Source organism: Ischnura elegans, chromosome 12 (genome assembly GCF_921293095.1).
Source record: "Ischnura elegans chromosome 12, ioIscEleg1.1, whole genome shotgun sequence".
In the NCBI taxonomy this organism is placed as follows: domain Eukaryota; kingdom Metazoa; phylum Arthropoda; class Insecta; order Odonata; family Coenagrionidae; genus Ischnura; species Ischnura elegans.
In genome coordinates this window covers 83,225,101-83,237,622 of record NC_060257.1, presented here as the reverse complement: position 1 = coordinate 83,237,622, position 12,522 = coordinate 83,225,101, and the positions used below count along the sequence as shown (strand labels likewise).

Sequence of the window (12,522 nt, the reverse complement as noted above, 5' to 3'; positions counted from 1 at the left end):
AGAAAGTGCTCTAAGGAAATTACGACTAGCATTTATTGAAATCATTTATGATTTATATTGGCCTTTTACATAGGGGTTGACGTAGAGGTAAGCACAAGCATGCCACCGATTTATAGTACATGGCCATACGGGATTATTCCGAGCCAAAATAAATATCGAAAAATGTAAACACACCCACCGAACGGGTGAATAAAACTAAGATTACGCGAAGAAATTTTTCGACTATGCTCTCTTTTCTCATGCTGGAAAAATTTTACACGAGAACCTCTGATACAAATATACGTCTCGCCAATACGCAGAATAATTGCCCCGTGTCTCCAAGGAGTACGCAGGCAAACCGAAAAAAAGCCTTATTACCTTAATTGAGAACTTGGGGGAAGGAGGAATAGATAGCGAGTGAAGGGGGAGAGTGAGATGGATGGACAAACCTTCGTGTCTCCAGGGGCGATCTCCTCCCCCGATAGCCTCGCAGAGGACCGGACGAGGGAGGACGAAGAATGACCAGCGCTCACGAGACCAATGGGGCAATTAAGGGTGGCGACCCCTTTACGACCTCCGACGAACACTTTCGTCTCTCCCCACCCACCCTTGGGGAGGTCCAATCGCACAGACATAAAACAAATAATATTTGCCTCTAATCAAAATAGAGTTTTACTCTCATAGCCGATACGTACCGATGTTAAACATCAAAATTCGGCGACTAAGTACAATGATCATTTAATGTTCACATTTTTACAGAATTAATTTCTCAAAATATAGCGTATGCCAATAATTAAGCATTATGAGCTGCCCGTAACGTCATTTCCATGAAAACTTGGAGATTTGACTTCATAAAAATCATTCACCGTTTCAAATTCATAAGATGATGAGGAGACTGCTTTATTTTGGCAATATTCTAATGGAGTACGACCTGTAAATTAGATTTTGAAACAGTGGCGTAACCATGGAGGGATGAGGGGATAGATTCCCCCAAAACCTCATGTAAATAGAAAAATTATTAAAAACTTGCATAGTTTTGAAATTTTAACACTGCATCTATTTAAAGTTGAATACTTGGTGCCAAAATGATATGAAATGCATATCCAGGCATGTCATTTTTCAGAAATTTTCCCACCGCCCGTTGCCAGGGGTGGGAGGATCGCCACCCCATACCATCTCATCCCCCCAAAGCATATTCCTAGTTACTCCTCCGTTTTGAAACTTAAGACAATTAAATTCTCATCGCAAACAGCAACTATAACAAGGTCCTCGTTAGAGACGACGTTCAAAATCCCTATTTAATAAAGAAAACTATCAGCAATAATTGACATTTAACTTTGGTATACATACTCGATAAATTCCTTCAATAACGAATAGTAAGTTACAGTTTGAAACATACGACACGATGAAAATATTACTGCTGAAAAAATTCTGAGGAAATATTTACAAGCCCGAGACACAGGAAAACGTTTTGCACTCTATACCCTGAAATTTTGAATGAAATACCGTTAAAGTTTTAATGCGTAATAAGGCAGGAAGAAAATCGGCCGTATTGCAGAGATGCACCTCTTGATGGGCTAAGATACCCTTCTACCCCCACGGGAGCACAGGGAAACACGGCGACGGGGTCGAAGAGGCTGGGGGAGTCTGAACGAAGGAAAGGACCTCCCGTTTGATAGATCGGAGGCGAGCCGGCGAAGTAAATGAACGATAAAATAAACCGACGCAATGGGCCAAACGTAGCGGATACTTTTTCTTCGGCAACAAGTAAGGTCGCAGCTAAAGTGAAGCACCCACAGTGCGACAAACACTGCCAGTGTATTAAGCAAGTTAGATCTCGTAAGTAATTATGATTCGCACGAAAATGTGCAAGTATCGCCCACCCATAGCCACTAAGTAGTAGACCAAAAAAAATCATTCCATTCTGGCGTATAATGAGTTTATAGCCCAGAAAATCGTATAAGTAAAATTGGAGCCATAGAATCAATCGTGTCTGAATTTTGTCTAAAATTTCAGATACAATAAGACGGCTCAAATTTTTCTCATACGATTTTCTGGACTGGACATTTAAGATACGACTGAATGCAATGAATTTTTGAGATACACACTACTTTTCGGCTAGGAGCGGTCGATATGTAAAACCTAAACGGCGATATCATTAGGCATGACGGTGTGATTAATACAGTCGTCGAAGGATTGGTGAAAGGGAGGATCATAAAGAAAATACCTCGAGTTATTAAACACGACAAGTAAGCAAAGATCTAAAAGACAAGATATTCGCAAATATAAAAACGGGCAACTTTACAGATTAGAGCACATAACTTCGTCTTACAATTGTTGATCGATCATGCTGTAGGATCCCGTTTACTCAGCTCAAACGACTACCACGTTTGAAAAAAGCTCTCCGCGATTTATTTCCAGGATAGAGAATCTCTACAATTAACTGTTTTGATGAACAAATATTGATATTCCATTCTGAGCGTAAAAACCACTTGAAATTCCATTCACTCCAAATAACGGCGGATTTCAATTTGAAATAGAAATGAAACCACGCAATAAAATAGGCATATTATGAATAGTTCTTAGATTCAGAGAAAATAAGGTAAAAGACAAACACTAAAACATGAATATTTACACTGGAAATGCAATACTGAGAAACACTTATTGTTAGCTACTGAAGACATTTGGCATTGGCCAGAAGGACCAGGCACGGGTAATTTCCGCAAGCTTGAGATGAAGCGCTCTCGGAAAAGCAACAAGTAGGCAACGGGATGCTTATGTAAAATTATGCACCATGAAAGGGACGTAATCCAATGCCCCTTTGGAATTCTCCTCAAGGACATGACGTGGATAATGTGAAACGAACAATAACAAAAGGAGTAAAAAAGATGAATCTTCTAACAGCTTAGGAGGAAAAAGTAGACCGCCACCAGGTCTACGGCTCAAAAACAGGCTCAAACGAATAAGAGATTGGATTTCATCATCATTTTTCTACGCCTATCTGTTTCATCCCAAAGGCGCAGTTATGAGGTATAGGGAAAAAAAGTTAGGAATTTAATGCGAACAATTCCATTCCATCGAACCTGTGAAAGCAAGTGCCTAATCTCATCAAGCCATCAACAAAGGGATGACGTAGCAAAAATGGCGATACGGGCAAACAAGCATACATATATATACCCATACAGATCAATTGCGTTAGGACATTACAATCCGAATTAAAGAAAGGATCTAGTTTGCGACGGATATCATTTGGAGGAGTGAAAGGGTTCGGGCAGTTACCTAGTTGGTAGGGTTTTGACATATGGAAACTTAAACGGATATTTACGCAGGCCCACGTTAAGTATCCAGTCAAATGAAGGGTAATCCTGATATATCAACCTTAGCTCTATGAGAAGGTTTTGATATCACGCCGATCACAAATTATTTACAGGTACCCAATAAATTTACCTTAAAAGAAATATATTTTTTTCGAGATGAAAAAAATGTTATACCAAGGTATTTCTCCTGAAGAAATAAATACACGGTTAACTACCCTCAAATGGACAGGGCGCTTGACAACTGTACGGAGAGTACCGGGTTCAAATCCCGGGCGAGCCATAGGAAACTCCAAAAAAAAAACTTTGACAAGGCGAGATAATTGTATTTGCGAGGTGACCAAGGGAAATAAATGTCCCCCCTACCCTTAATAATTAAGTACACAAAGCAGTGGCTTCTTTTAGGATGAAGTCTCATCCGTCCACACCTAACCTTAGGGTAAAAATAAGGAGAGAGTGAATACGTGGGTTTGACGATCGTCTGCCTCCGATAAAGAGGATTGCTTAATCACCACGTTCAACCGCAACGTCGTCAACAAAGAATATTACAATATTAAAAATATGAATTTATAACCCACTTTTTACTCGAGCTAAAAAGAAGAAACTAAACCATCTCGCCTTGGCCCAACGTCCAATGCTTAAATTTTACACATAAAAGACTAGATGCTCATAAACAGAAACGTGGTGCGCACTCAATTCACATTTGACTCGGGAGTGATGTGACTTTATCATCATCACACTTGAGATTATAGTGATTTATGGAGTTCAAAATGGTTCGTACCACATTTCTGGTTATGAAAATGCAGTCTTCTTTTGGTAAAATTTAAGTGCGGAACCTTAAGCTACGGCAGGTTTGTTTATTTCTTCTTTTCAATTCGAATAAAAAAGTGGTTTTCGAATTATATTTTTAACACGTTGTAACATTTTCTTCTTACAGTTTAAATAAAAACGTTACATTTGGATTAAACTTGCTATATATATATATATATATTGCTGGTATTATCTCATTCATTTTATTTTACAAAAATTAGGCCTTTCTGGCAACCAAAATGTTCCACATTTAAAAAATATCCGAAATAGGAAGCCTAAAACGATAGAAGACGCGGAATGCCAATTTGAACAACTATATTAAAAAATGAAGGAAAAAAGCGGAAAGAGTGTAACGACCTTGACAGGATTCGAGCCTAGAATCTTCTGATAAGTAGTCAGACGTGTTCGCCAGAGGGGAACTTCTTGAGCAGCGAAGAATTTAATGTTAAAATTTATGCCGCAGCAGGGCGATCAATACAAATGATAATAGTTAAAAGTGGTAACCCATACTGTCTTTGAATAACCAAAATTATCGCAAAAAGGCATCGACAACTGGTTCTGATCTATACTTTTTTTAGAAATGTTAGACCGATAGGTTACCGGGCAGAAGAATATATTTTTTTAACTATGCAATAGAAGCTTGAAAATACCTTCTACACCCTGAAAACGCTATTTTGGCACATTCATTATATATCAAGTATTATAAATTAATTATTTGATTTGATTAATATTACAATATTCTATAATTTTATACACATTTTTTCAACTGTAACTTTTAATGTGATGACAGGCACTCTGGTGTATTTTATTAAATTATGTTTAAACATGCGTTAAAAAATAGAAAAAGAAAAATAATAATGTAATACTTTATTTATAATGTTATGCATATTATTACTTGTTTAACGTATAGCTTAAATTGAAGAAATAGGAGATGTAAAAGGCAGATGACTAATTCTATATTTTTTGGTAACAAACATTGTAAAAATGTTTTACAAAAATGATACCTACTGGTGAAAATATTATTGCAATTTGGTTTTAAAACAATAAAACAGTTCTTCTGTACAAAAAAGTAAATTATAATTACATATCATATTTTTAAGACTTCCCAGGAATCTTAAAATATATGGTGCCAAAAAAACACTGCAAATTACTAAAAAAAATACGGCAAAGAAACAACAATGGAAGTAAATATCGTTGTATTTCATGTGCAATTTTACAGAAACCGTGAGAGAAACGACGTCACCGAAATATTAGACAATTTTCGAGCTGGCCAGTAAATTTCTACCATGAGAAAAGTCAAATTAATGACTTAATTCAAAGTAAAAAGTCAAATTACTGAGCACGCAGTATTGCCTCGTATAAAAATTCTCATTGGCGAAACCTTCTCGGGGTTTCAACCGGGTGAGTATCTCGTAGGGCGATGGTTCGATGGCTGCTCCTCATGACATCATTGAAGGCAGAAGTAACGATCGAAACGTCGCCCTACAAACAACTCACCCGGTGGAAAACTCGAAAAGAATTCACCAATGAGAAGTTTTATCCGGGACAATGTCAAGTTGCCGTAAAAGTCAATAGCTCAACTTTTAAAAAGTAGAAATTCAGTAGCAGAAAGTCCTCGCCTGCCCAATCGAATGTCGTGGGTTCGAATCCCGCCTGTGTAGGTGGTCCCTATCTAGGGCATGGATGTTTGTGAAGTCATTTGTAAAACATCTGTTATAAAGGCCTTTATGTTCTGTTTACGGGGACGTTGGAAACAAATAAACATTTTAGGGATGTTATTTCTCTTGAGGATGCCCTGCGGATGAAGGCAGCGGAAGCCATCGAAACGTCGGCCTTGAAGCAGCTAAACCGATGGAAAACCCGTGTAGATTTCTTCAGCATAATACGCTGGGAAAGAACGAAGTCATAACAATTGTGTGGGTGAGAATCCAAAGGGTACAAGTGATTTTTGTTTTTTAAACGGAGCTAGGTACAGAAATCAGGTAAAGAAAACAAAGGAGATCAATTAGATATTTAGTGGTGCATTTTCATTCCACTCGATGTCAGTACAAAACAGAGACTCACGTTTATCCCTTGGCAACCATGTTTTTACATATTACTTTTAACAATTAACTCTACCTAACTCTGTTTAGAAAAAAATCGCTTATACCCCTTGGCTACGTAACCCCTCCAATCTCATTATCGACGACACAAAACGACGCAACATTTTTAAAAAGTGTAACCCACAAAGAGTTTAACTTTAAACAACAGAGATCTGGTAATCACCGCGTTGTTAGTTCGAGTGGTACCTATGTAAACTTGTGCGATGTGACCGAGGGGCATCGACGATGTCCGGGGGCAGGGATGGCTGGTTTAGGGGGCGGAGGGGAGTGGGGCGGCTGCAGCACGGAGGGGAGGGGAGCAGGTGGAGAGAAACGCCGAAGGAAACGGCCTCCGCACGGCGGAGCGCCACGGAGAATTGGAAACGACGACTAGGGCGAACTTAAAAACTCACCGCGGACACACACACGCGTGGAGTGCTCAATTCAAATGAACCGGAAGCATTTCAAAATATATTTTTAAAAATATGAAAAAGAAAAAAATTCGTGAGAATTGAGGGCCAACTTTTAAAAGTTAATTGTACAATAGTTTAAAAACAATAAAACAGTTCTGAACAAATAAAAGAACAAGTATTTATTATTATATTTACTAGTATTTTTATAATTATCAGGAATATTTAAATACATGATGCCAACAAAAACACTATAATGCCAAAAAAACTACTGCAAATAAATAAATATAAGCGGAGAAACAGGTTTGTGGAGACAATGGAAACAAATGTGGTGATTTCCCTCATTCGCCCTCACGCAGACTCTTCAAGACTCGAACCAGCATCGTTAGGATCCACAAGGTGCAATTTAATCCAATAAACCAACCACAAAATCGGTAGACTGTGTGCGTATCTATGCGGTGGAGCCAAATTCTCAAGTAAATAAATTTAAAATAATTTCAATAACCATTGGTTAGTCAACGGGGAAATAAGCCCCAAAGAGAATCTTCAGGAATAAAGAAAAATTTCGGACGTAAACCACAAATACAGAGAAAATGCGAAATTTATATAATGAACGAGAAAAATTATTTCCCTCGACTCCACAGAAATTGTGAATTTCTGCTGACCATTTGTACCAAAATTAAAAATATATAAGCCCCTAAGGTTTTTACTCATTTAAACGAAGGTTAATAAGAAATCAAATGAAATATCACCGAAGAGGTACGCGGACAAGGGAAATACCTGCCCCTACCCCCAAACTGAATGTGTAAAACTTACACGCCGGTGGCATTGTTTTGAACGAGCTCAACCCACACCTGTATGAACCCAAGTTATGGTTGAAACAGTGGGGGAGAGAAATAAATATTCTCTTTATAAACGTGAACACCACCTCTTCATAATACCATGACGAGAGCCATCACAAAGCTGAATTTTTTCCCAAATCGTTACAATATATGTGTGAAAAGATAAAGCGTTCGAAGTGGTTTTTACGCAAAAAATTAAGATATCTTAAGTTTCCCGCAGGTTCATCATTTAACTCGGCAAAATGTTTACCTAAAATTGCTTGTTTAATCGGTTACAGCACTGATGACATGGTTCCCATTCCGGGATCATGGTTCGAGTCTAGGTCAATGCGAATGATATTTTCTCCTTTGGGAATTTAGGCACTGAACGCGCACCTGCTATTGGCTGTGTAACGGTTCACATGTGGCTAGTCTTTACAATCCAGCATAGGACCTCTAAACTGGAAAGCTCGGAACCGAAAAATATCATGAGTTTGGAATTCTATCGCCTTTGGATTCTCATGATTTTGGGCAGCGAGCGAGAAAACAAGAGCACGCGATAAACCGCACCATGGACTTGACGATAGGACCCAATCCTAGTTCGACAATCAAACAACTTGTAACAACCAACAATTGAATACACAACGTAAACCATTGCGGGAACTCACATCAGGGCATGGACACAATAGACCGGAAGGTAGACTTATAAATTCAAAATGGAACGGAAAATAATAAGGAAGTGACAAGTTTTCGAATAATCAAGCAACTTTAGAACCGATTCCGAGCAAAATTGCCCCTACGACTAAATTGAGGCGTGTGGCAGAGGGAGCAAGAAAGAAACCAGACTCAACAGCAGTCCGAGGCATAAGTATTAAGGTCCACTCCTATCTCTCCCCGAATAACACAACAGAGATTTGACTCCTGGAGAATTCCTGACGACGATACTTTCTTTGCGACTTGAATTCAAGTTTAACGGTGCAATGGTAACATATTTACAGATAAATTTAAATACACCTGGCGAAGTCACAAAATATTTTACTTTTCTTCGACTGCATTTAATCTGGAGGTTCCAAAATAAAATCCTTTTATTCTGATGGCAGTTGATATTTGTTTCCGCAAGGGAGAATCGAAAAAAAATCTTATCTATCATACTATTACTCAGTACGAGCTATACATTACATAGGCCATTCGAATAATTACAAAAGAGAAAAACAAATATCGCACAGACAATACGCTGCCAATGCCAAATAGAACAAACTTAGGGTGTTGACTCAGAATGAATACAGAATATTCTCTGCAATGAAAAAAGGCACATCAATAGGGCAGATAAACTCAAATTAAGGAATAATTATAATATAAATATCTATGCACACTACAGGTGAATTTGCACAAGTTTACCATTGGGCGAAAAAAGATATTTCCATGATTCCATGGTTTGAAAAGATGATTAAATGATATTCGCGCTAGTCTGTAGTTTCACAGCGATTTGATTAATGAGTGAGCTTTTAATACTATGATCACAATTCAAAGTTAGCACTACAACATGAAAATTTAATAGGCCTAATCGGATACAGGAGGACAAAAGAGAGCTGTAATAATTCTTGTTTTAATCCTGCAGGTACAGGTATGATATCACTGGCTTGATGAAGGGTTGCTAAGGAAATTGTCCAACTGTGATGAAAAATAACCGAAAATATCTTTAGGATGAAAATATAAGGCGATTGAGAATTCGATTGGAAGAACACACAGTCTTCCAGCAAGAAATCCACAAAATGAGCCAGCAATCACTGATCTAGTACTTCTCTACAGAGACCAATAAAGATCCCAACCAATCAACAAGGAATCACACATAATGTTTTACTATACACAACACTCACTGATATTGGTAAATATAATTCCATCGACATACATATTCCGGTGACTGGAAAAATCAAAATTCTATTAAACAAAAAATGCTATAGTACATATGATTTGGATCGACTGATCTTGGTGGAAATCAACAAGTGGTAACAACATTTAATATGAAAAATTAAACGCACATACGATTTGAAGTGGGTGGATTATGGCAAAGAAATACCGCACCACAATACACTTCCACTGCAACAACAGCAATCAACGAACTTTTTTCTAAATTGGAGCACTGAATAATAACTACTGTGTTCAATTAATATTTAGTGTTTTTCATTGCACCTTACATACACATATGATTCATTCTGGGGTTAACTATAGAACCCAAAGCCCTTTGGTAAGAACTCGCTGCAAAACTATAAAATCAAGGAATGTATGAAATGTACTGCTACCGAAAGAAAAATTGAACACCTTATACTTACTCAAGGGCCTACCAATGTACACAAACGGAAAACAAATAACCCATATGGAATTATGAAAAAATCAAAATCTATAATCAAATATTCAATCTAAAATGACGACGATTACATGTTGCTTTCTGCATGTGCATTATCGAACAAATAGGAACCCATGATTTTCAGAAACGTATTCTTTCATAAAAATAACCAATTGTTTCCAAACGCAATATCAATGACAAGACATCACGGTAATAACCTCAATTCCTCGAGAAAGGCGCAAGAAATCAACACAAGCAAAGTTTGCTATTTCACTTATTCTTACCTATGATAAAAAAAAACTATAAAACAATAGCTCAATGGCGTAAAAACACTGGCAGCTTCTTTAAATTTCATGAACTAAACATTTTAAGATGCATTCCTTGCTAAATTACAACTATACAATGGTAAGTTGAAATTCCTTCCCGATTTATTGCGCTATCGGATGTAAAATCAAAATACCCTTACCAAAAACATATGTATAACGAGCAAAAATAAATATCAACCAAGTGTTGTATGATAGGATATAAAACGCGAGCCTCGTCATAAAATAAGTGGTTCGGTGAAAACATACGGAATAATTTTTAGTACGACAAAAATTCAGGAACTTGACCACGATCAACACGGCGTAGAAGTATAATAAGTAATTATATTTAATAAGTAATTCATTGAAGAGAAATGATAGATAAGAGCATACATTGCAAATACAGACAAAACTCGCTAAAAAAAAATATCCCAGAAAAGAGATAATTAAAGTAAACAAACAAAAAGAAGTTTTTACATTCACACCATTAAATAACACTTTTAAGTGCTACATTCAATTTTCATGTAATTAATATAAAAACCTAAGGGGAATTTTAAGAGCAATAACAAAACTTAAAGCGAAAAATATTAAAATTGCGTTATAAATTGTAATCACAACATGTTAAGGAAAAACTGCTTAACTATCTCGTCAAAATGCAGAAAACCCTCAACACCCAAACAAAAGTCAATACGCTGCATGCAGAGTGAAAAATCTCATAAACAAGTCATCCGTATGATTCTGACACACATTAAGTGAAATGTTAGCAGGTAAGTACATTCCATATAAAAACATTTGGGATGAAATACACTTCCACCACTTGAATGAGACAGTTGATACTTCGGCATTACACCAAATGCATCCGCGCACAACGTCAATGTAAACAAGCAGCAACAAGGATGTGCAATACAGTGGGCTAATTTCAACCCATTGATGCATAAAAGTGCACAGTTGAATACTGCAGATCCATCAAGACCACTAATAGTAGGCAATGTCCCAATATTTGTTTACACATAACGCGGAAACGTCACACTGAATGGGCATGGAGACCTAAAACTTCGCAGAAATACAGCACAATGCTCTTGCGATGACCTTCTACATAACAGACTATTTCAGTTATAACGCTGTTGTCTTTGCTCATATGAACACAACACATCATTTTGGAGTCGATCACAACGAAAAATCGTATGCTTATCGATGATAAACGGCCTGCTGCTCCAAAAGCAATATTACACAATTCGCTGCTAGCTCGAGCACAGCAACATAGACACATACTTCAATTTCACAACAAACAACCCAAACGTATGGTAGGCAGTCGCAAAAATGAATATTATGAAAATATGATAAGTAAAGACAAAACTCACCTGGCTGTTTATTCGCTATCTTATTGAAACAATTTTGAAACACTTCATAAAGATGCATAGGCTCATCGTCGCTAGTTGCCATCTTGAATTTCACAGCCAAAGACAGCTTCCTGCCTCCACCATCGAAGAGAAACTGCTAGTAAATTGCTCACGCCGCCAAAACTCACGCCTGGCGCTGCATTCGCTCCTTTCGCCCTGTTTGGTTTGGCAGACTCAATTTGGAAACTCAACTACGGCTATACCACCGAGAGTCAGGAATTTAAAAGTAAATTGCATATTTGTTAATGCATTGATACTCATTAAATATTGACTTTGATCTTTGAATTTGTTTCTAGGTGATGTCATTGGTATATATTTGGGTTTTGCCCATTGTTTTTGTCATTAGTCGATCAATCTGAAAGCAATTTTTAAATAAACTTATTTATAATTGCAGCTATAATGATACCCGTTTGGTCTACATTCTTATATGTTGAGAAGTACTTTGACTTAAAGCGTAACTTTCTATTTTATTGTGTACCAGTCAACAGACAATTTAAGAAAACCGTCATTATATTCGTGGTATAAATAATTTTACTTCGTTGCTCCTGTCTTTAAACATAGATGAATTCTTTGCACTATTGATTTACTCTTCTATATGCAGGACTGAATGCAAGCTAGTGGTTGGGTTCGTATTTTGTGGTTGCAGCTTTTAGGCTGGAGGTACCTCATTTCAGCAATTTATGGGTGTATAATACCTCATATAATTTAGCAGTACTGGGTTTTTCATCTCAGGGTAGTTTCTTTCCCTTCCCCATTGGATCCACCTCTGACGTCCACTTGAATATAACCCGAAATTTGGTGGTAATACTACTGACCTAATTCAAAAATTATTATATCATTAATTCATAAATTAATTTTGTCCAGCCATGGGGGAGTTGAAAATTAAGTATGACAGCAATTTTGACAGACATGAGACTTCCCTACAGAACCACTGGAAATACTCAACAAGACAATCTCATAAATAGCAATATAGTTAAGCTCACCACAGAATCATCTGCTAGAGAAATTTTTTGCATTCACCCAAATCTACTGGAATGGCCAGACCCAAGAGGTCGTACCCT

General features: G+C 37.2%; 1 protein-coding gene across 8 annotated transcripts in view; it reads right to left on the bottom strand.

Annotated features, from left to right (window-relative positions):
- Positions 1-11,553, bottom strand: part of LOC124169766 (protein daughterless) — a 196,708-nt gene extending 185,155 nt beyond the window's left edge. For all 8 annotated transcript variants that reach the window (XM_046548483.1, XM_046548477.1, XM_046548479.1 and 5 more), the window contains exon 1: positions 11,423-11,553. In XM_046548483.1, the coding sequence (XP_046404439.1) occupies positions 11,423-11,504 (82 nt within the window). In that variant the 5' untranslated portion in view covers positions 11,505-11,553. The remainder of the gene's footprint in view (positions 1-11,422) is intronic.
- Positions 11,554-12,522: the final 969 nt, after the last annotated feature.